The sequence below is a fragment of the Peromyscus californicus genome, unplaced genomic scaffold, assembly GCF_007827085.1.
Source record: "Peromyscus californicus insignis strain IS unplaced genomic scaffold, ASM782708v3 Scaffold_3__1_contigs__length_106647218, whole genome shotgun sequence".
Taxonomy (NCBI): Eukaryota; Metazoa; Chordata; class Mammalia; order Rodentia; family Cricetidae; genus Peromyscus; species Peromyscus californicus.
Window position 1 is genome coordinate 71,041,314 of NW_026294551.1, and position 24,554 is coordinate 71,065,867.

General features: G+C 55.2%; 1 protein-coding gene across 1 annotated transcript in view; it reads left to right on the top strand.

Annotated features, from left to right (window-relative positions):
• The first annotated feature begins 295 nt into the window (after window positions 1–295).
• Window positions 296–24,554, top strand: part of Tcf7 (transcription factor 7) — a 35,564-nt gene continuing 11,305 nt past the window's right edge. Inside the window, 5 exon segments of the mRNA XM_052757888.1 lie at window positions 296–1,093; window positions 1,250–1,316; window positions 1,751–1,875; window positions 20,946–21,057; window positions 22,035–22,125. Coding sequence (XP_052613848.1) covers window positions 665–1,093; window positions 1,250–1,316; window positions 1,751–1,875; window positions 20,946–21,057; window positions 22,035–22,125 — 824 coding nt within the window. The 5' untranslated portion in view covers window positions 296–664.

Here is a 24,554-nt window from a genome sequence, read left to right on the forward strand (position 1 = left end):
CGGGCTGGTGAGTGCCTGGAGAACTCGCGTGCGTGGCCACGGTCCTTCCTCGTCCTCTGCGTCTCGGAGCCGCCACTTGTCATATATTTTCAGTGTTTGAGTTGCGCGTGCAACAGGCGCTCAATAAGCGTGAGGCGCGAATGCTTGTGCCTATGTTGGTGGGAGGTCTGGAATAAGGTCCCTGGTCGGAGCAGTGAAAGAGGCAGGGATGTGTGTGTGTGTGTGTGTGTGCGCGTGCGTGCGTGTGTGTGTGTGTGTGTGTGTGTGTGTGTGTGTGTGTGTGTGTGTGTCTGGGTCCAACCTGCAGCAGCCTGGACCCCTAGGAAGCCTCCAGATCAAGCACAGGACGCTGTTCACACCAGGGTTCCAAGCCACCTACATATCCCATGGGTCTTAAAAAAAAAAGTATTCTCCGCAGCTGGAGGAGAAACTCGGGCGCAAGTTGTGACTATCTTGTAGGTAAGGAAGCGGAGTCCTACAGTTACGCGATGGATTTCAGGCTGGGAATAGCTCGAGGAGAGCGAGCCCTTTAAGTCTATGCCCAGTAGGCCTGTCCGGGTCTCTCCAGGGAGAGGAGGGGCGGGGCCTGGCGCGCTAGCCCCTCCCACCTGGGCCCCGCCCCGGCGCCCGTCCCGCCCCCGGCTCTCTGCCCGCGGCGCCTTTGATGTTCCGACCCGCCAGCTCCCGAAGCCGCTGTGCCCCGCGCCCACTGGCCGCTCAGGCGGAGTCAGCGCGCGCTCCGCCCGCCGCGCTCCGGGCTCGGAGCTCCGCACCCTGGGCTCGCCGCCTCCCGGGCCGCCTCCGCGCCCCGCACCCGGCGCCCCGGCGGGCGCAGCGCACCATGCCGCAGCTGGACTCGGGCGGGGGCGGTGCGGGTGCAGGCGACGACCTCGGCGCGCCCGACGAGCTGCTGGCCTTCCAAGACGAAGGCGAGGAACAGGACGACAAGAGCCGCGACAGCGCCGCGGGCCCCGAGCGGGACCTGGCCGAGCTCAAGTCCTCACTGGTGAATGAGTCCGAGGGCGCGGCCGCGAGCGCCGGGGTCCCGGGTTCCGGAGTCCGGGTGCATGGAGAGGCCGAGGGAGCGCCCGAGGTGAGCCCGGCCCGCTCCTCCCCGGAGGGCCTCGTCCCGGGTTGGGATCGTGCGGACCCGCCCCCCCCCCCCCGCGCCCGCCGCCCTCGTGGGTTCCATCCCGGGATCCCCTTGTGTCTCCTCCGCCCCTCACGACCCGTCTCCTTCGCTCTGCAGGCCCTCGGACGAGAGCACACTTCGCAGAGACTTTTCCCGGACAAACTTCCCGAGTCCCTAGAGGACGGTGAGTTCTGCGCGGCTCGGCAAGGCGCTAGAACCCGGGGTGGGGGAGTGGGGGGCGGGTTTCCCGGGCGCCGCTGAGCTAGAGTCACTTCCGGTGCCCTGACCTTTATAGGAGTAAACAGACCCCCGCCATCTCCGCCTCCCCTCCAGCCCAGGTGACTGACTAATCCTTTGCCTTGGGGAGCAAGCCTTGGCTAAGGTTCCCAGGCGGAGGGCGGGGTGAGGAGTCAAGTCCCGGCCGCTAAGTGGAGGCCTGGACTCTGGGTCTTTCCCCCAAAACTTGGCATTGCGGATATTCTCACCCGTTCGCCGGTCAAGTCACGAACCTGAAGGGGACCCCTTGGCAGTTTTTTTGTGTTTCTCTTGATCAGACAGCTTTCAGCCCTTAGGAGCAGCTGGCTGGGCTGGTGTCTGACCCAGCTGTGGTTTTTCCAGGCCTGAAGGCCCCGGAGTGTGCCAGCGGCATGTACAAAGAGACCGTCTACTCTGCCTTCAATCTGCTCATGCACTATCCACCGGCCTCGGGAGCAGGGCAGCACCCCCAGTCTCAACCCCCGCTGGTAAGTGACCCCAGAAGTCAGGCACTGTAATGGACTGGCTACCTCCTTGCCTATGCAGATGAAGCTTGGACAAAAAGGGACTTCTGCCCGGATGAGAATTCCTAGATGCGCTTTTCCAGTTCACACTCAGTGGAGTCTGACCCAAAAGGAGAACTCTGACGTGCTTGCTCTCCGCTCTTTCTCCCCTGTGGTGGGCCTGTCTTTCTTCCCAGCTTGCTCAAGCAGGTGCCTGTGTTGGACCATGCTGGGGTTGGGGGTCGGGGTCTTCTGAAACCTGTTTGGAGTTGATATGCTTCCCTATCGTGATGTGCGTGCTTTGAATAAGAGCTTTGCGGTTAGCCTTCTCCAGAGAAGCAAGGTTAGCTTTCTCCAGGGAAGCAAGGGAGCTCGGGTGAGAAGAATGGGTCGACCTAATCTTTTCCGTTTCCTAGCTGTGCCTCAGGAGTTACCTTCACCGGTCCACTGTCCTTACTGGCCATACATAGGCCCTTGCTAGGGACCCTTGCCACACGGTGTGGGTTTTGAGCAGCCTGGCCTGGCCTCACACACACCAGGAAGAGTTTGCTAAAAGTGCTACAACTCACGAGTGTTGGTTAGGGGTCAGGCTTTGTGACGTGGTCGTGCTCATCGTGAGCCAGACCTTTGGCCCTTTGCTGCAGGTAAAGTGTGGCGAGCTGGTTCTGAGCTGGGTAGCAGCAAAACGCTGTTTTTGAAAAGTGCTGGTTTTCCGGACTGTCCTCAGTTGGGGATTAGGGTGTATGGAAAGCATGGAGGTCTGTTGGGTATAGCCACAAGCCCAGTGCAGGTTCCCCAGGCTAGAGGCTCTGATGGCTAGTCGCAGGGTCCATGGAGAAGACAGAATAACTACAAGAAGGGTCGTTCTAAAAAGCAGCTCCCTAGTGAGGCTGGTGGGAGGCGAGAAGATGGATGCAGGCTATTCTCCAGAAACAAGCTTTGCCTAAGGTTCCCTGCTAGGAGGGTGAGGTGGGGAGTCTGGGCCACTTAGCAGAGGAGAACCTGGTACCCTCTAGAGATGGACTCCCGTTCTTCACCTGTAAGCTGTGCGTGCCGGCTGTGCGGTCTGTCCGCCTGCCTTTCTGCTCTGGGGTGGCTTGGTGTCTGAAGTGCTTCTCTTGTATACGAAGAGGTGGCTGGCTCCGGACACTGTCACTTGCTCCAGAGACTTGTGCCTTGTACAAGCAATGCTTAACAAAGACAACCTTTTAAAATCCCCTAGTGGGTGTAAAGCCATTGAGCTGGGGGCCAGCTGGCATAACCTACCAGTTTGAAATCACTGGCAAGCATTATTTGGGCTGGGCCTAGGCTCACTGTGGTAACCATGAGTAGACAAAAGGCAGAGCCCCCCAGGATCTGCCTGGCAGGGCGGTCTTTCAGGACTGCACAGCAACACAGGGAGAGGGCAGTGTGATTTGGGGGTTCACTCATAGATTGAGCCAGAGACAGGAGATGCCTAGAGCTGCCAGTGGTGGGTGGGAGGGCTATTCAGCCTGCGGGTAAGGGTGATGGGACTGGGGAGGACCGTGAGCAGGGGAACGGTGGTGGGTCCCCACAGTCAGGACCAGTAGCACTCACCTAGCTTAGGGCTATGCGGACTTTTGTTTTGGAGTCCTTCTCGAGGTGCAGCAGATGGACAGCTGTGTGTCACTGTCCCCTGCCTGCCTTGTCAGCCACTGTCTTCTGGTAACACAGGAGGTGGAGGACAGGCTGTGGTACTGATTTTCTTGACCATGGCAAAAGCTCCTGAGCAGGGCTAGAAAGACAGAGGCAGGGGCTTGTATTGGAGGGGTGCTGGGTTAGGGGGATAGATGTACATGAGTGTAGAGAGACTGTCTTTTAGTGTGTGTGTGTGTGTGTGTGTGTGTGTGATGCATATGAGGGCATGCACACTCTGAGGATAACTCTGTGAAGTCTGTTCTCTCCATTCTGACATGGGTTCTGAGGATCTAACTCAGATCATCAGGGTTACACAGGGTTTTTAGCTGCTAAGCCATCTTCCTGGCTCGAGAGAGTCTCTTAAGCAAATCTGACAGAACACAGAGCAAATATAAGTTTAAAAAAAGTAAGAGTAGCTTGCAACCTGTGAAGTGTGGGTGTTTCAAGTAGAGTTTGGGTTTACAAAGCAAAGTTGGTCACCCCATGTTTTGGGAGCACATTGGTCACCTGACTTCAAGGCTCACTTGTGTGGTGCTGGGAAAGACGCCCTCATTCTCCTAACAGGTAAGGAGTGCCTTGCAAGGGCCCTGGGGCAGGGAGTCATTTGCCAAAGCTGATTCTTTCCCACACCCCTCTGTAGGAATACAGACAGTAAGCCACTCATGCCCTGCCGACTGGCCTTGGACACAGGCCTCCTCTCTCTTTACCCGGCCTTTCCTGAGGGCATACAGGAGATCAGTGGTTATGCTGAGATGCTGAAGACCAATGGGTAGACCTCCCTAGATATTAGGGAAAGCCTGCTCCAGGGAGCTTCTCTGCCCACGTGGCTACCACATTGGAGACATCTAAACAGGCCAGCTTGAGCCTTGCCCAGAGCAGTGAGCCAAATTCTGAGTCACAGCCAACTGCCGTGGAACACAGACTCTCACCTCTTGCCCAAGTAGCTTTTTTGGTGTTTTGGCGTCTTTTACACCTTCTCCAGGAATGGGAAATTGATCAAAGTTGACTCCTTCATCAGTGTTGGTGAGGCATCTCCTGTTGGCTTGTAGACAGTGGTCTGGACCAATAGCCGGGGATTGTGTGGGTTTTTGTTTCTACACACGCATGCATGCTGCTGCGTGTGTGTCGGCTCAGAGAACTTGGGGGAGCTGTTTTTCTCCTTCATGTGTGTCCCAGGGATCAAACTCAGGCTCTGGTGCCGGGCTGGGCAGCAGGCCTCCGCCTCTGTTTTGTCTTGTTTCCTCTGATTTCAGACTCAGAACAGGGTTGGGGTAGGGAGAGTGGGGAGTGAGCTGATGCACTAGGCTGGGCTCTGGGGGTGGGTGCTGGGCTGAGTAAGGTGTCATTCCTTAGGGAACCTCAGGCAAAGGGCTTTGCATGATGGTGCTATCCTGAACAGGACAGAGGCAGCATGAATCTTTGGCCCCTTCTGTGGGCTCTCTTGGTTGTTTTTTGTTGTTGTTTCGTTTTGTTTTTTGTTTTTCGAGACAGGGTTTCTCTGTGTAACTTTGGAGCCTGTCCTGGATCTCGCTCTGTAGACCAGGCTGGCCTCGAACTCACAGAGATCCACCTGGCTCTGCCTCCCTAGTGCTGGGATTAAAGGCGTGCGCCACCACCGCCCGGCTTTTATGGGCTCTTGTTGGAGCCTATGAGCTGGAATCACAAATAATTGAAATGGTTGAGAATAAGGGGGCTGATCGCTAGTGGCTGTGGGGTTCCTTTTGGGGTGACGAAGATGTCAGAATGGGCTTGTGGTGACTGGTGCACAGCCTTCCATAGCTACTAAAAGCCACAGAATTGGACGCTTTAAAGTGGTGCGTTTTATGGTACGTGACTTATGTCTCAAATTTTTTTTTTGTTTTGTTTTTTAAAGCTGAGGCTTTTGTCCATGGCAGAGGTCACATTCCGTGTTCCTAGTCCCCGCAGGTCTCTGGTACTTGTATAGGTGCTCATCTGGTGGGCCTAACTGCCCTTCCCGTTTGGAGGCTGAAGGGGGAGACAGGACGCATCCTTGGGCCCCTGGACTCCCTCTGTGCTCCTGAGTTGAGGTCCAGGCTGAAAGCCGTGCAGTGAACCCTTGGTGGAGCAGGACTCCTGGGAGCCCAGGAAGGAGGTACCGTTGCCTTGTGTGCTCCCGTCGGAGCTAGGTGAGGAGAAGTCCCTACCATCCAGCCGCCCCACAGAGAGGGTTTCCTGCAAGCCTTAGCGGTAGTACCAGTCTAGGTCACAGTGAAGCTTGTTGGGGGAGTTAGGTGGAGTGTGGCATCAGGGTGCCACATGACCATAAGCAGGGTTGGCCCCAGGAATGCCCAGCTCTGACTGTGAGGGACTCCAGTGAGCAGTATTGTAAGCCACTGGGTGTTCAACAGAAGAGGACAAGGAAGGGCCCAGCATGCACTGGGGCCTCCCTCCAGAAAGCTATGTGGATCAGGGATGTGTCTCCAGAGACATCTCAGACCCCCCTATTCTGGACTTTGTCATGCCACCCGCCCAATGCCCACCCTGTTGCTGTCTTCTGGATGGCAGCAGATGCCTCCTCCAGGGTCCCCTTGCCTTGCTCTCCGTCCCTGACCCATACCTTAACCAACAGTCACATACTAGTGAAAGGGTGCCTTAGGGACCTGGGTCAGATCTCGTCTCTTGCCTCATTGGACCACTTAGGACTTCCACTGCTCATGGAGGAAGTCTAAACTGCCTACCACAGCTTGAGTGCTGAGGCTCCCCATCTTCCCCCTCCCCCACAGCAGCTGGCTCCATGTCCTTGTGGGGCCCACACCTAGAGGGTCCCCCGCCCACTCCCCCCGCCCCCCGTGCCTGCCTCCGACTTTCGCACTCATGCCCTCATCTTGCTGTCTCTTCCTCAGCTCTTCGTGTGGGCACCACCTCTTTCCTTGTTCGGCATTACTTCAGGAACCTCTGACCAGTCATGCTCAGGGCCTTGGCTACCTGGCAGCTCGTTAGACCAAGGCAGTGGGCGCTGTTCTCTAGGGCACTTGCTGTGTCCTTCTGTTAATGTCTCCTGGCTTCCCTTCTGGACAGTGGACTAGGAAGCACCCTTCTAGAAGTAGAGTGAGGGTGTGCAACTTTGCCAGAGAGGGGCCAGGGCACTTGGGGGCAGCCATTGGCCATGGTTGATCGTGGCTCTCCTGGGCCCAGGAGTGGCTCATCGGCCTTCACATGGCTTCCCATCTAGAGGGCTGTGCTTCCTCTTTGGGCCAGAGAGTTCTGGTTGTCTGAACCCTGAAGGTATAGGGCTCAGGCTGCCAGGCTCCTACCTGGCACCTGCCCCGCCTCAGGGGGTTCTTGGGTGGGATGCAGTATTCCTGAAAGCCCCTCTCCCTCCCCCACCAAGGTTTAGTCCATACAAAGCTGTCGTTGAGAATGTGAGGGAATCAGGTTTTGTAAGGAAAGGGGAGAAGAGATCTCCGTCTTTGGCTGCTGAACCACTGGCAGGCTTTTTCCTGGCCCTGCACACACAGGCTCCTGGTTTGTGGAGCTCTGTGGAGGTGTCGCCCCCAGGCGCCGCCCATGCATCTGCTTACAGTTCTTTACCTCAGCGTCCATTTGGATGATGCTCCCAGAGCACACATCCAGAGTCATTCTGGGACCAGGAAACAGTGCAGCCCCAGGTCATTCACTGTAGGTTTTGAGTCTGCGATTGTCCCCAGCGGGTACAAAGCCTGAGTGCCCCTGGGCTGAAGTGACATTTTGTCTTTGTTGCTTTGCACTCAGTGGGTGGGCAGTGGGACTTGAAGTTCCCAGGAACTGCATTTCTTTGAAGCCTGGGAGGGCTGTGAAGGATTGGGGTAGCATTTGGGCTATTTGCTGCCTCTCCTCTGTCCCTAAGCTGGAAATTTCTGAGGGTGCCTTGCATCTTACTGCTGTTATCGGGGGCAGGAAGCCTGCCATGCAAACTCCCACTTAGAGCTGGGCTATCCTGCCCTGGGCAGGGATAGCTACAACTCAGGGCTGCTTCTGACTCCTCTGGGAGGGCAGGAGGAGCTAGCTCACCAGGGCAGAGAGACTGTATCCTCAGGCTCAGAGGCCAACACAAAGCCCTGATGGGGTGGTTGCCAGGACCAGTAGGACCCAGTTTTCTGCTCCATCTCTGCCTGGATCTGTGGTTGTATCTGAGCCGTGGGTTGGGGTGCAGTTACAGGAGGGTGCGGTGGAGGGTGTACTCTATAGAGACCACAGAGCTCCCCTGTCCCTGAAAGCAGCAAGAGTGAGTTGAACTGTTAAGCATTCTGGGGGTGCCAGTTTAAAGTCCTATAACTGCTGGGGTTAGATTAGGTTGCCGAGGAGGGCGGGGAGCCACAGTCCCTTTGAGCCTCCTCAGGTCTGCTGTGGTCCCAGAACCATAGAGTCACACCCCCTCACACCTTGTGACTGGGGTTTCCTGCCACTGTGTACAAACAAGGCTCCGTTGGAGGAAACAGGTGTTTTATCAGGTCACAGGAACATCACCATCCCCCAACTGTACAGTCCTCAGATTCCTGAGCAACACCCTCCTGCAGGTGGGGACAGGGAAGCCAGATGGGAAGGAGTTTAGCACAAAGAGGAAAACCATTTAGTCTGGAAGGTCCATCCTCTGCTACTGGTGGGTATGGCACTCCCCAGCTGGATGGCCCTGGGAAAGTTACCTGCCACCCTCTGAAAGCAAGGATGTGAGGGCTCTGTTCTCTTTGGGGAATGAGACATGACATGTGAAGTCCACATTGAGTGGGCCATGGCAGCTTGTGGCCTCCTATCCTTCAGGCTGGGCTGGGGTCCCCCAAGCAGCCAGCATCTCCTAATAGTAGTGCCTGTTAGAGCCTTGGGTCCACACTCTAGTGTTGAGCCACGTGGATGGGAAGTTACCACTGCCCACAGAGCTCAGTCCTTGGCGAGACAAAGAGCTGCTGCCCCAGAGCCCCAGCTCAGCTGAGGTTCTGCTTTGCTGAATAGAAGGCACAGGAGTGGAGGAGGCTGCAGGGGCAGCTGTGGAGGCAGCTGTGGAGGCTTCCGGAGAGAAGCCTCTGCAGCGGAGAGTGGGAGGGCGCCCTGGGTGGGGCACAGCAGAGCAGAGGAGAGAGGCCTAGATGGGCTTGTTTCCATCACCTGGACAGACCCAACCCCAGGGTCCTTGAGGAGTGTGAGGTGAGGCTGGGGAAGGCTGCCAGTAAGGATCTTGCTTGTGACCCTGGGGCCCAGGCCTCACTGGTTCCAGAGCCTGGGGAGTGGGGGTGGGCACATGCCGTGGGTTGGCAGCCTCGGCAGGGCAGGGCGGTGCCCACCACAGATGGTTTGGGTTGGACATGGAGGCGGAGGGCCGTGGCAGGCAGAGCTGGCAGCTGGGGCAGGGTGGACACTGGGAGTGGCGGGGTGATTGGAGGAATGTGAGCAGACCACAGGAGGGGTGAGCTCTGGGCTAGGGAGACCCAAGGATGCTGGCCAGTGTAAGGCTCGAGAGTCTCCCAGATGGGCGCTCTTGTCGTTCAGCCCATTGGTGATCCAGTCAAGGTGGAGGAGGGCCTCTAATCAGGAATTCATCTAGCAAGGCTCTGAGGTCCCGGACTTGAGGAGGTTCCTAGAACCCAGAACAGTCTCTGCTGCCTCCTTTAGGCAGTTTGTAGCCTCCCATCACACACAGACTCTAGTGGTGCACGCCTTTAATCCCAGCGCTTGGGGGGCAGAGGCAGGTGGACTGATGTGAGTGCAGGGCCAGCCTGGGCTACATAGCGAGTTCCAGGACAGCTGGAACAACAATAACAACAACAACAACAAAACCAAAATGAAAACCAAAAACCCACAACAGCAAACCGCGTAAAAACTAACACACAAAAAAAGCAGACTTTAAAAAGATGTAGCCGGGCTGGAGCTGGAGCTCAGTTGGTAGAGTGCCTGCCTAGCATGCACAAAGCCCTGGGGTTAATCCCAGAGTTCAAGGCCAGCCTGGGCTACATGAGACCCTGTCTGAAGAAAAACAAAGGAGCATGGCTTCAGTCGGTGGCCTCAGACTGGAAAGCTCTTTTCAGCCTGGGTGGGCTCATCATCCACTTTCCTGGGTTTTTGTTTGTTTGTTTTTGGTGGTACTGGGGGTTTAAACAAAACCTCTCCACCACTGAGCTATATTCCCAGGTACCCCTCTTCTCTCCCACCCACTTGGTGTAGCCCTGGTTAACTTGGAACTGGCTGTGTATGTAGCCCGGGCTGACATGGAATTTGTAAAGATCCTCCTTTCCTCTACTCCCGAGTACTGGACTCAGTAGTTAGGAGCCGCCATACCGCCATACCGGTCCGTGCTCTGTGAGATAAGGTCTCACTGCGTCTCCTCAGCTGGCCGTGCATCCGCTCCGGGACACTTGCAGCTCTTGGGCTGCTCCTGTTTCAGCCTCCTAGGTCATTGAGGTTACAGGCTCGGGTCACCAAAACTCAGTAGGGTTTGCTCTCGTCAGAGATTTTGTACCCATCTGCTGCTGCGGGTCCTTTTGGTACACGGGGCTTCTTTTGGTGAAGGCCCTCGGGATGGAGGATCTGTCTGTCACTTGCTGGGGACCTTTGCCTCAGCAGAGCTGGGAAGGGTGTGAGTTTGGTTTTCTCCTGCCAGGAGGCTGCTCTCGTGGCCTGTCCCACCCATGGAGACTGCCTCCCTGGACTGCACCCAGATTCTGCCGTAGAGCCAGAGCCAAGCGGGTGACACAGCCTTCCCTCGAGGCCCCGACTCTACAGCCAGAACTCCCTGGAGATCAGAGGAAGTAGACACGCTGTCAAATAAATACGCTTCCTTCACAACCCCTCATCCCCCATTAAAACAGCCACCTCCCTCTCCAAGGCCAGGGGAGCTGTCTGGGCCCCACACTGTCTGCTTCCAGATGACGTGTGTATAGCAGAGACTCCAGGCCCGGGTGGGCAGGTCTGGGCCCCAGGGAATAATGGGTGTGGGCTCAGGATGTGCATGGTTAGTGCTACCCAAACCCCATTAAGTCTGAGCAGGCCTGGGGTCAGTGGTGGTGGAGCACTCCCTTCAGGCTGGTTTTCCTGTGAGGGCAGGGGGTTGTGGTGGCCTGTTGTCTTCTCTGGGACTCAGTGTCCCCAGTTGGGTCGGAATTCTGGCCCCAGCAGGATTCTTGAGGTTCAGATAGGTATAAACTGGAAAGGCCTGATGAGGTGGGCCTCAGGTGGGATTTGAAGGCTATTGCAAGACCAGCCTCACCACTAGGTAGTAGGAGCCATGGGAAGGGACGGACAGGGGATGGGAACCCAGAACGGAGACGCTGAGTAACTCTGACTTGTCTCTGGTGTCAGGGGCCCAGCCTCCTGGCCTGCTGGGCCGCCATCTGAAACGCATTACTGATGCTTTGTAAACTCCCATCATTCAGCCACATGAAAGCCTCAGACCTAAAAATAGCTGCTCCCAGAGGACGCCCCGCACTGGTGGGGCTCAGCTGACCTCTGCACACCAACCCTCCTCCATGCCACCTCCCTTGCCCAAGAGCCCCGAATGGCAGGGCTGCACATACCCACCCACCCAGTTGTGGGCAGCCACTGCCTGAGGCTGCTCTATGTAGACATGTCTCTTACTCGGCTGGCCAAGGCTTCAGGCCCGAGGCCTTACCTGGGGCGGACTGTCTGGAACAGGAGAAAGGCCGCTGGAGGGTGTGTTGTGGACCCTTCCCTAGGCTTGTCCTTTCCTGGAATCCTGTGGGAGGCTCCATGTGCAGCAAGTGGAACCATCAAGGGCACCAAGGCCCATCCCAACATTGACCTGTCAAGTGTGGGACAGGAGGGTCACTGGCTGAGGTGCTGGGAAGGGAAGGCTGGGCCTGTCTGATGATGGGTGGCGTGGAAAAGCAGCGGCAGGAGGCCTCCCAGCTGCTGGCACTGACTCCTTGCCCTGCTTTCTGTGGGCTCCCTCTCCCTATGGTCTCTGACCAACTGCAAACCACTCTTTTCTCTAAAAATAAACACGCTTATGGAATTGGGGGAAGCTTTGTAGCTATCAAAGGAAATAATAGGGTGTTTAAGAAAATTACATTGCGTTTTAAATAACCAGCATGAAAGTCATTAAGTTTGAAGTTTCACTCAGATCAGATGGCTCTGTGGCCGCCTGGTGGCCAGGCAGGCAGAGGGTGGGTGGGCCTCTGATGCTTAGAGGCAGCCTGTGGGGAGCAGTGGGGTCTTTGCCAGGCATGGCTGGACACTTGGGGTGTGCCGGTTGTGGCAGCCACCCCAGAGCGTGATGGTGGGCTTTGAAGCAGTGCGCGGCCCCAGGAGCTGCCCTGCTGTGGTGGGTAGCCCTGTGGGTGGGGGTGTAGGGAACAAATGAAACAGGGAGGTCCAAGGCCAAGAGGTCGGTTGCTATGTCAAGTGAAACACGCGGAGATGCTAGCTTTGATCAGCAACGGCTGGAAAGGATAGAGGGTCCAGGCTGCATCTGTTCCTTTTAATACTAGATTCTCAGTGCCCACTCAGGGACTGGCACTTGGCACTCACTAGGTGCTCAGAGAACAGTTAAACATTTCAAGCCGGGCGGAAGGCAGAGCCAGGTGGATCTCTGTGAGTTCAAGGCCAGCCTGGTCTACAGAGCGAGATCTAGGACAGACTCCAAAGCTACACAGAGAAACCCTGTCTCAAAAATCCAAAAAGAAAAAAGAAAAACAAGACAAAGCAAAAAACATTTCATGTATCATGATATATCTTCCTTTATGCCAGAACTAAAACAATATAGGTTCCAAGTACTGCCTGGCACACTGGAAGCCCTCCCTAGGTTCAGTCTCTAGCACTGCATAAACTGGGTATAGTGGTCGACCCCTATGATCCTAGGATCAGACAGACCTTCAGGGTCATCCTCAACTATGTATCGCAGTCAAGGCCAAGGCTACACAAGGCCCTGTTTGGTTTGGTTTATTTAGCGGGGGGCTCATTTGGTAGCGTGGTTGTTGTATAAGCAGAAAGACCTGAGTTTTAGCTCCCCAGCACCCATGAAAAGTTGGGTGGTAGTGTATATTTGCAACCCCAGTACCAGGGTGCAGGCATAACTGACCCTGGAGCTTTCTAGCCAGCCAGCCTAGCTGGTGAGCTCTGGATTTCGTGAGAGAGACCCTGTCTCAGAAAATAGAAAACGAGGAGGAAATCTTTGACCTCTGGCTGCCATATACACACACTTATACACATGTTCTACATGTGCACAAACACAGATACGTAAACACACACACAGTGAGTGTGTTATTGCCATCATCTGGGCTCATGGAAGTACTTGGTGGTCAGGATGTGGATGTGGCCCTTACCATGCTGTCCATACTTGTTGCTGCTTGTCTCCATCTGTTCTAGAATATGAGAGGTGGGAACAGTGCAGGTGTGGAGCTCCATGTTTTCCTCTGGCCCCAAGAAGAGACTTGGGCTCCCCCTGCCCTTCCTAGCTAGCTCTGGGCCTGGGCCTGGGCCGGGCTGGCCTGTCCTTGGACACCTGGCAAGGTCAGTCCTCCCAGAGTGAAGAGGTCTGCATTTCTTGGTTGGGAGACAAGGCTCCAGGACTTTCCCTTCTCCAAGAAAATGTCACACAAAACAGTTTGTAAATGACCTGTAAGGTTGAGCCAGCTTTGGTGTGTGGCAGACGATGGTTAGAAATCATCCGTTGTGGAATTTTCCTTACCAGCTAGTCCTCACTTAGCCCACAGCCTGTTGCTAGGCTTCCTGGGACAAAGTAACCCCTTCTGGGATGTCTAGGGTCAGACTGAAGAGTTTCCTAGGCCCCGAGTCCTTGGAACTACCTGGGCTAAGGAGTTGAGGGTACCCCAAAGGCCTGGGTATGACACCTGTGGACATGCTTCTTGGGAGCCAGAACCTTCTGCCAGCCTCATGGGGGCATTTTGAGGACAGCGTTTTTGAACTGTCCCTGTGGTCACTGCAGGCCAGAGAGGAGCTCAGAAACCTGGTCTGGTGACCAGGCAGTGGTTCAAAGGACATTGAGGGCCGGCAGTCCCAATTTGGCATGGAGCTGGCTTTCCTGAAAAGCCTTTATCTAGGGACAGGGCTTGCTTTTGTCTTTTCTTTTTCCTTTTGATCTTAAGTACAAAAAGGATATTAGCAAATGCAATTAAGAACTCACCTAGGCCTCAGTACAGTCCCCTAGCTCATGGACATTTTATAGGTCAGAAAGTGTGGACACCAAGAGTGCAAATGTTGGAGGAGGGATTTGAGCCCAGCTCCTCCACAATGCCCTGTTGCTCTGTAGGCAGCATGCACGGCACAGGCAGCTGGGTGCTTTTGGCTCTCCTGTGCATCTGCCTCCTTGCCCATGGGAGGTTGGTGTTCCCTGCCCTGCATAGGAACACACTGTTCCTACAGGCATGTAGCAGTGTCTTTATAGTGTGATTTTACATGAGCCCCAACTCCGCTTCCTTAGGGGCTTCATCTCAGGGCCCTGTGTCGATTGGACTAGCCCCGCCCTATCCCAGCTTACACTGGGTGTAGAGGTTGTGGAGAGCACTCTAGGGCAGGGAGCCTTTAACAGCTTCTTTCTGTACGTTGTCTCGTGACCTTGTGGATGCCTGGCTGGACTGGGTCTGTACAGAGCTCCTGGGCCTTAACCCAGAGTCGCGTGGAGGGTCAGTCTAGAATGAGCATCCTGATGTGGCCTCCAAGCAAAACTGTCTTCTTGAGGCAGTCTAGGCAGTCCAGGTGACTTGGAGGGCCCTGTGCTGTCCTTCATGGATTGAATTGGGGCAAAATGCAGGCTGTCAGCATGAGGTCTCTTAAGTTTCTTCTCTTCCACACCCTTCCCCTCAGCTTCACCTTTCAGGGCTTGTCTGGGATCTCTCAGGCCAGCCTGAGCTACAGAGTTGAGACCCTTTCTTAAAACCAACCAACCCTGATTTCTTTGGCAGAGAACCGCCAGCGTAAGTACTGCCCATGAGGTCTGGCGGGGTGGTCGAGCAGCTGACCAAGAACACAGAGGGCTGGCCTCAGATCCAGACTGGTCACTGCTTGCTGTGAGACTGGAGTGGCCCCTCATCTGTAGACTCTTCATGCACAGCACAGTGGCTGTGGGAAACTGGTCGGAGTCTGGCACAAGGTGGGACTCTGTGGACTGCTGGGCGCTGAGGAGCCCATTACTGGACTGGCAGGGACCACCAGCTCTAAGTCTGCCCTTCTTTGCTATTCTTGGCCGTCCATCTCTAGAAGCCTCCAGCTGGGCCCCCAGGGGCACAAAGCTTCTAGCTTGCTTCTGTGCCTCCCTCTCCCTATTGCTAAGGCCAGACAGGGTTGAGGCCACGTCCACGGGAGGCCTGACGTTGGATACTTAGGAGGAGCAGGGTGACTACCTGCACTTGGAGCATGGCCAGCCCTCGGCTGCTTGCAGAATCCCCAGACAGGGTGTTCGTGGTGTTAACTAGCAGCTGAGCTGCAGCAGTGCCCGGAAGCTTCTATTTTCCTCTAAAAACATCCTGTCCTGAGGGGCGTTTACCTCAAAGAGGAGGAAGGAAAACACAAGCAGACAAATGAATAGAAACCACGAGAGGCCATGGGCAAGGCCACTCAGCTTGTGGGGTTCAGCTCACTCTAGGCTGGGCTGGGTGGAGAAGCCTGTGGTTTGCCAAGGCTGCGTGCAGGGACTCTGGTCCTCACCTCCAGTGAGGCAGGTCCCGTTATCTGATGTCAGGGCCAGGAGGTTAGTGGACTAGCCACATGCACTTGGCAGGGCTCTGCAACCATGGCAACAGCCTTGTTGCTGGCAGGTGGATCTAAGGCCTCCTGGACTAGGGTGGGGCCCAGCCATCTCCAGGCCCTTTCAGCCCTGCTCCCCCAAGGCCGTGGCCCTGGTTCTGTGGTAGACATCTGGCATAGGACACTGGTGAGAGCTTCTAGGTTGCTGTTCCCTGGAGAGCACGGTGTGGTGGGTAGTAGGAGCTGTGGCCAGAGCTGGGGACGAAAGGACCAAGGGCTCTTCTAGTCTCTTCCTCTCAGCAGCCAGTCTTGAGCGTGTCTGCAGAAGAGGGCCTGGGTAAACTGCATCCTGGGAAGCTCATTCTCATGGGCCCAGGCACTAGGGAGTACCCTGGTTCAGCTCCTAAGTGCCCTTGGTGCTGGACAGTGGTACTGTTGTGCTCCACATGGGGAACTGGTCACCTGTCTGTCTGAAGACAAGTGAGAATTGGAGGGGACTTTTTCAGTGGCCACCACTGGATTGTTTAGGGGAGCTAAGCTGAGGATGAAGCCAGCCTGCACAGTGTTCCCCAAGACAGAGGCTTGGGTGTCTGTGCCTGGGTGTACCTTTGCTAATTAATTCGAGCAAAGATACCCTATGAACTCGTGGCAGGTCTAACTGTGACTTTCTGGTCATTCTTATTCTGAGTCCCTCAGGGGGATAGAGGTGTGGAAAGCAAGGGGGCTCGGATGCCAGACGGACTATCCCCTGACCCTCAAGTGGCCCCAGTTCCCTCCCGTATGCTGCTGTAGCCCTACATCCAGTCCCAGGCTTCCCCCATGCTCCAAGGCTTCTCTTTGAACGTGGGCTTATCTGCACCCGCTACTAGAGAACCAGCCTGGATGCCAGCTTTAGTTCAATGACAGAAATTAAAGGCATAATCCCAGAACACAGGGATGAGAGAAGACAGGTAAGGAGCCACGTGTGGAGGGCTGGAGAGGCCGCCAGAGGAAGTTTCTTTTCTATGAGACGGGGAAAGAGCACTCCAGTCTTCTGTGGCTGGTGCTGAGTGAGAAAAGGAAAGTTCAGAGGGGTGTGACTATCTGGCATCCTTGGTGACCCCAAGAATCCTTGAAGGGGCCCAGCAGGCTGTGTGCTGTGGATGACATCCTCTCCGCAGAGCCCCACTCCATGCCTGGCTGAGATGAGCCGCCTCCTCTGTGTATACTACTCAGTTCCACTGCAGTGCTCGGCAAACACAGTGGGCCACCGTGGCAGTAGCCCACCTTTGCGCTGCCGTCTGCCCTGGAGCACAGAGCCTAAAGAGTGAGTGGATCTGCCTCTCCTCTAGATGTTCCCTAGAGGCCACTCTCCAGCTCTGCACGATGAGCGGGAGGCAGCCTCTTGCCCCAGGGACTTGAAGTTGCAGTTACAATGACAAGTGTGGGTGGGATGTGCAGAAATTTGGGGCACCAGGAATTCACCAGGCCTTTGTTCTAAGTCTTCAGGGAATGACTGGAGTGCAAAGCCCAGAGAGCCGGAGATAACTAGTTCTCTAGGATGCTCAGGTAGTTGCTTGCCAAGCTGGCAGACCCCTAGCCAGGTTAGAGGTGACCTAGGTCGTGGAGGAGCCAGTGTGGCAAGGAGCAGAGGAAGTATGAAGTCTCCTAGGAGTGGGAAGAGGCATTGATAGAGAGAGCTGGGTGTCTAGGTAGCACAGGGGCAGGCCAGTGGTGGGCAGGGAGATATGGCTAGGGCCTCGGGTGTGTACGGCCTTCACTGTCAGGTAGGCTTTGGACGACTGTTTAGAGTCAGGAGCATGGACTCATCAAAGTGTAAGCTGGTCCAGCCGAAGGGAAAGACGGATAGAGCCTCCTCTGCACTCCAGCCTCCTGCTCTAGCGATACGAATCCCAGGTCTTTGCACTGTAGCAGTTGGCAGCAGAGCTCTAGCTGTGACCTTATGCTTTGGTCTCCTTACCTGCCAGTGGTGACAGTCACTGTGCCTGCAAATGGTAGGTCTGTTCAAGGAGGGGTGTCTGCCCAGAACTGTGCCTGTCCCGAGGCCAGCACCAGGTCATTAGCAGATGCTGTTCTCAGCCTCAGACATTCTTTGGTCTGGCACATGCTAGGAGCTCAGGAACACATCCTGATACTTGTTCAAGCTCATGGGTCCTGGCTGTTCAGGGAGGCTTCTTTTGGCTCAGACCCTGCCACAGGGCTTTCTTGAGAGGACCTGTTCTTCCACCCCCATTGAGCTTGAGGCCAGAGGAAATGGCAACTTTCTTCGCTGGGAAAGTGTTGTGAGGCTTAAGCACTTGGGGGTTTTTAGAGTCAACCGTCAGAGGCGAGGGAGTTTCTCTGCTGGCGGTGACAGGGGCTCTCGGTGAGCTCACAGCCCTGTGAACAGACCGCTGCGGTCTGCAGGGAAAATGCCGACTGTGTTTATTTTTTACTTGAACCTACAGGAAGTGGCGGGCCAGGGGCAGCCTAGCTAGGCCCAAGCTCAACTCTTGAGCAGAGAGCTCAGGGGTCCCCCATCTCTACCTTGTGCTGCCTTGCCCTAAGGAAGTAGCCAGGCTAGGGCACTGGAGTTGGGACTTCGCAGAAGATGCCTTTGGACCGTAGCTGAGGGTGGGTGTGGGAGCATCTTTGAACAGCAAGAACATGCCAGTAGCAGGGAGGGAAGGGCCACCTCTGTTGGGAGGGAGCTGGTCATCTGGTGGGTAGCAGGCTAGATAACTCCTGGCAGGAATAGCAGGGTAGCTGTGGGCACCCCTGGGGCCCGAGTCTTGGACCTGTCCTGGAGTGCCACAGGCTGGTGGGAGGAGCTGCCCACACTCAGGCCAAGGCAAGGAGTTGGGATGTGGGGAAAAGAACCAAGTGCAGTTGAGTCTCTGACCCATGCTTGCATGTTTATGTCCCATTATGCTCTGACACTCACTGTGTCCTTTCCTAAGGAGATGAGGGACTATGCTGTTGAGGTGCTCAGTGTCTGGTGGGGACAGTCAACCCAACCTGCCTGCTTCTCTTGGAGGCTAGGGACAGTCACCCTCAAGCAGAAGAAGGAGGTGGATCTCAAGTCCCTGGACTTCCCAGGCACACGCCAAGCCCTAGGTGACCCCACCCTGTTGGGGTGTCTGGCGCTGAGACAGCCCTGTGCTGAAGCCCTGGAGTGGGACGTTCTCCCGGCTGAAGGGGGTAGGGAACTTTGTGCCAGACAATACCCCCTGGCTAGCACCATGAAGCATGGAAGGGGCTGAGGAGTTGGAGGTAGAGGCAGACTGCACAAGCATGGGAAGGACTGGCCAGGCCCACAGTGCCTTCCCTGGAGCCCTGGCCTCGAGGGCCTCTGGCGGCTGCTGGGTTCTTTGCCCCCAACCTGCCCACCCAGTGCTTCTGTGGTTTGGCTGCAGACTTCTAATTAATGAGGCTTTCCCCAAATACCAGGAAACACTAGTAGACAGGACAGGCCCACCATTCCCAGGACTCCCAACCCTAACCACACACACACACACACACACACACACACACAGTACCATTCCCAGGACTCCCAACCCTAACCACACACACACACACACACACACACACACACACACACACACACACACACACAGTAGGAGTTACAGGCCAAGCTGGATCTCTGAGGTTTCTTAGGCCCAGTCAGAGCTGCACTGCACCCTGGGGCTCAGGAAGCAAATCTAGGCCTTAGGCAGTGAATCAGTGTGGTGCCTTATGCCAGAGTCTAATACTCACGAAGGAGTCGAGTTACCATCGAGTTACCACGAGGCTGCTGGCTGGCTGGCACTGTCTTGCAATCTATGAGGATAAAAAAGGGCCTTAAAGATTATCAGGAGGCTTCCTATTGTAAAGGGTCTCAGCAAGATTTCTTTCTTTATGACTGATGAGGTGGGCAGGACTGATTGTCATTCCTGTTTAGGAGCGGAGAGGTCCAGATCAGGGTCCTGGAGTGACAGGATCAGGAAATGGTTAGCAAGCCTAGAGCTTCCAAACTTCCTTCACATCATGGTGTACCTCAAAACTTAACCCTGGGTAAGAGTGTTGTGGGGTTCCTTGGCACTGTAAGCAGGCATAGTGAACTGTTAGGGAGCTGGGGGTGACCACAGAGTTGTCACCAGGTAAGGAGATAGTCAGGTAGAGTGACATGCTCTGTGTGCTGGAGCCTGGCTAAGGGGCAGAGAGGATCACTGGTCCAGGTGAGAAAGTGATGGCTTAGACTGGTTGGGAAGGAGGCAGGAAGTGGTTAGGGTCTAGATTTTGAAGGTAGAACATTAGAATCTGCTGAGAAATTGGACACAGGGGTCAGTGTCAAGAATGACAAGGTTGTCTGTTCTGAGTAGTCCTCAGTTAATGGAAGAAGGATGGAGCTTCTAGTAACCCAGTTAGTCCATAGCATACAGGCAGAGTCAAAGGTTCTTTTTTGAGGGCTGAGGATGTAGCTCAGTAACAGAGTACTTGCATAAGTATGGAGTTTGGGACATTTTAGGACTAGAGTTGAGGTACTTACAAACGTATACACTGCCTAACATGTGTCCACACATCTCAGAGCTACCCCGGTTCACTCCTCACCTCCCTTAATGGACACAATATGTGCTCTGGCTGTGGCTGGCTGGAAACTATGCAGACCAGGCTGGTCCTGAACTCATCCACTTGCCTCTGCCTCCTGAGTTCTGGGATTATAAGGGAGCACCAACATACTTCGCTTCAGACGTCAACTCTTGTTTGTCTAAGACAGAGGGAAGCCTGGGTAGCCCAAGACTTGGGAAAGGTGTATATTACAAGCTAAAGGCAGGATGCAGAGAACAAACGAACGATGGCAGACCAGGACTTCGGTAGAGATCTACCGGAGCTGTGCCCAGTTAGAGGCCTCGTGCCCAGCTTTCCCTCTGGGTTCACCCTAGAGCTGCAGTGCCAAGTATCAAGCAAGGGACCTGTGCTAGGCCTCATTCACTTCCAGGAGAAGACACACAAGATCTGAGGGCTGTTCTGCCGAAATGCCCACAGCGGCCTTTACCTGCTTTTCCCAGGCGTTCTATCCATTGTCTTGCTCCAAGATGTCTCGTTTCTTCCTTTGGTGCCATAGTGAGTAGTCACTCCTATGTGCTTTCAGCCAGGAACATCCCCACAGACAGGTTTGTCTGGGTGGGAGCTGAGCCTCAGTTGTAGATGCCCCCAAGACTCTGCCCTGCAAGAGTTCTGAAGACCCAAGGCCTGGCAGCGACTCCCTGTGGCTGGGCCTGTGCTCTCTCGGCCTGCTGAGTCATCTCTTGACACAACTATTTGACTGTGAAAAGAGTCCTGCAGCTGAGGAAACACAAGAGCTGTGTGTGAACAGGCTGTCCCTTGGGGGAGCCAGCTACCACCTGACCTCACCAAAGTTAGGGGCTAAAGGAGGTCCCTGCCCTGTGCCAACACACGCAGTTAGAACTGAGGTGGGACAGTCTGGACACTGCAGGAGGAAAAGGCTGCAGACAGCCATTGGGGGTCTCTGGGACCAGGAGGCCAAGAAGGACTTCCTGAGAGGAGAAAGGCTTGAGTGTCCCAGAAGAGGCTTACTAGGAGGTGGGACGGCACAGGCAGTCCTGCAGGGTTGGGACGCAGGAAAGCTGTCACAAGGACGCAAGGTGTGTAGAATGCCCTCTTCCCATAAGCTTGTGATTTTGACTGCTGGGCTGACCACAGCTCAATCCCCTCTGCCCTCTGTCACAGAACACCCCATGTTTACCAGCCTCCTGGTTGTTTTTCAGCATAACAAGGCTGGCCAGCCTCCACATGGTGTCCCCCAACTTTCTCCACTCTACGAACATTTCAGCAGTCCACACCCGACCCCTGCACCTTCGGACATCAGCCAGAAGCAAGGTATGGGATGGGGATGGGAGAAGGCCATTGAGGTAGGAACTTGTGGCCCAAGTTCCTTCTGAGGCCGCATAGGCTGGCCAACATTTTATAACCGTAGAAGCTGGGATTTTGCAAACCCAGGGCCCAAAGAAAATGTCAGAAAGGAACCAGGTGTGGTGGTACATACCATACCTATAATGCAACTAGTTTGGAAGGCACAGGCAGGGGGATTGAAAGTTTGAGGCCAGCCTGGGCTACACAGTGAGTTCCGGACAAGCCTGGGCTACAAAAACAAGATCCTGCCTCAGGGGGGCATTTAAAGAACAAAACCAAACAGAAACGGACTGAGAGTCTGAGAGCACTGTGCACAGAGTATGGGGAGGTGGACCAGATCAGAACGAGGCTTCTGACCCCCATGCCAGGGCGAGAGTGGCATCTGTGCAGTGCCGCAGCTGTGAACTCAGGGCCTTTCTCCAACCCCGGTGAGAAAATGGAAAGTGGTGGTTGTGACGGCTGACTCACCTCAGCCTCGGCCAAAGTCATTCTGAAATCCACCACTGTCAGCTGTGGGAAACCTGCTGACTCAACCTGGGCTGGGTGGAGCCCTGGCTCTTCAGGTCAGGTTCCTTTAGACTAGGGGGCTGCCTTCTACCCAAAGAGCCAGGCCAGTGTCCTAAGCAAGACAGAGCAGCAGTGCCCCAGGAATTGGTGAGGTCTGACCTCATTCCTGAGTGACTCCAAGCTTTGCCTCTGTCCAGCCAGTGTTCTCAGGCAGGTCCCTCAGCACCTCTCTCTGTCCCTGGTCCCTTTTGCTCTGTCAGAAGGCCGTTGTTATTACCCTAGGACAGTTCTAAACAAATCAGCTGATACGTGGACCCCTGGCAAAAGGAAGCGGGATCTTAGAGGCCCCTGTAGGAGGCTCCAAGGTATAGTAACTGCTGAATGTCCCAACCTCCCAGGTGAGGGTGGCCTACTCACTTGGCCCCTTTCCACTACAGGAGTTCACAGGCCGCTGCAGACCCCTGATCTCTCTGGATTTTACTCTCTGACCTCAGGCAGCATGGGACAGCTCCCCCACACTGTGAGCTGGTAAGTGTGGGCCCAGAGAAAAAGGGGCACTGAGTCTGCCCTCCCATGCTTCTCCTTTACCCACCTTGTTGAGACCCGAGCTGCCAGCTCTGTAGCCGGCAGCTTTAGCCTACCCTGGCTCTGAGCTAGCAATTCTTGTGACTGTGAGCATCCTGCAGGTAGCTTGACGTACTTCCTCTATGGAGGTAGGAAAGCTGGCTGCTGGTCTCAGCCCTCCCCAGCTAAATTCTCCAGAAGGTGAGAAAGAAAAGTTGAACATGTGCAAGGAGGCACATAAACCCCCACCAGGAGAAGCTTACTGCCTCTGAGCAGCCTGGTAAGCAGACAGGTAGTTTCCTGGTGGCCTCAGTGTCTGCTGCTGGCCTGACCCTTGTTTGGCAGAGCAATATGAGGAACATTTAGGTCTTCCTGGTCTCTGATGTTTATTTGAGCCACACTCCTGACCAGCCTACTGGGAGGGTCTGTTAAGGCTGGACCAGGCCTGACTGTGGACCAGAGTCTGTTCTCAGCTGGAATTGGATCTCAGTAGGCCACTTGGCCGACCTTTTACTCATTAACCAGTGTGACCTGAACAGGTCTCTAACCAGTAGCAGGAAAGGCTGTCTCCCCAAGAAGGCAGTGAAGGCCAGACCTTCAACCTGGGCCTACCGGTCCTGTTCCACTGGCCCATTATCCATGATCAGCACACTCCTCCATTTCCAGATTGTTTTGGACAGAGTTCCATTCTACCCTGTGATTACCCCCAGGACCAAGGTGGGGCTCAGTGCTCAGCCTGATGGTGCCAGGCCAATGTTCTGAACAGGCTCCTAATAAGTCCCTTAGGCCTGAAGCTCCAAAGACCAGGAAATCTGAGCCTTAAGAGGATATTTATCAACTGAACCTCCAGAGAAGGGTATAGGCCCAGAGAAGGGAAGCTCTGTGTTCTTAGCTGCTGCCGGGTGAGCCATGGGTCATTTTCATCCTCTGCACTGAGTCATCCGTGTGCTGGGAAGGGATCTGAGTGCCAGAGAAACACCGGTGGAGCTAACGACCTTAGGCCCCTGCCCTTTCAGAACAAAGTCTGTCTAGTGGACAGCTAGGCAAGAAGCCAACAGTTACGGGCCACTGGTAACACTGTCTTGACTTTTGGGAGGGACTAAAGGAGCCCAGAGAGACACCTCATTCACCTTGGGACCCCTGGGCTTTTGAGTGGAAGCAGGGCTGAAGAGACGGCTAAGCAGTTAAGAGCATTAGCTATTCTTTCAGAGGACCCAGTTTGGTTCCTAGCACCCATATGGTAGATCCAGGAAATCCAATCCCATCTTCGGACCTCCTAGAGCACCAGGCATGCATATGGTGCACAGACATACTTGCAGGCAAAACACTCATACACATTAAAAAAATAAAGAGTTGAAGCAGGCAGATTGGGACAGAAGAGCAGTCCAGACAGTATCAGTAGAGGGGCTATAGATACCAGTTTCTGGGAGAAGGCTGCCATTTCTAACCTTTAAACATCGGTGAAAGCCGGCAGGTATATGCAGCACTATATGAGTCCCACCACACAAGGTACAGAAGTCCTTCCCCATGTCTGGCTAGCAGTCAGCCGGCTAACAGCTGTCTCTCCCAACCACAGGCCCAGCCCTCCTCTCTACCCCCTGTCCCCTTCCTGCGGATATAGACAGCACTTCCCTGCCCCCACTGCAGCCCCTGGCGCCCCCTATCCCAGGTGAGTCCCCTATCCCTGCAGCCAGGCTCCTGCTTCCTGTTGCCCAGGCTTCAGTGCCCACACAGGGCTATGTTCAGGCCAGTGCTTACCCTGTGTTAGTTGTTTGTCTGTCTGTCTGTCACCTTGGAGTCCCATGCTGCTCTGTTCCTGAAGATAACATTAGAAGTAGGAGTCTCAGCCCAAGCCACCCTGGACAGAGCACCCCATGCAGCCAGGACAGCAGTGCAGATGTGGTTAACAGCAGCTCTGTTGCTCAGCCCTGCTGGGGCATCCTCTGAGCTCTGCCCAAGCCAGGGACTACAGTAGCCTCTGGACTCCAGAGCCTGCCTGCTCGGGGTTCTTACACCTGGCAAGCAGCACAGGGCAGAGGAGTCTCCACACAACGGCAGGAAAGAGGTGTGTGAGGGAGTGGGTGTACATAATGCCCCCTTTCATTTAGCTCATTCTAGTGACACACCTAGTGCCAGGCATGCCGTGGGCAAGGCGTTCAGCAGCCCATGGTAGGAGGTAAAGATACAGCACCAACAGCTGAATGGGCCAGCTGGGCTGAAGACAAGCCCCAAGAAGACCCCAACCAAGCATGAGGTCAGGGAGGCTTATGGGAAGGTAATTCCTCAGCAAAGTGGACGGAGAAGCTGGAGCTGGCTGGGGGATGGGGCAATGGTGACAGGAAAGCAGGAAGATGGGATGAGAGATGCAGTGTGGGTGCTTGTAGGGTTTTAAA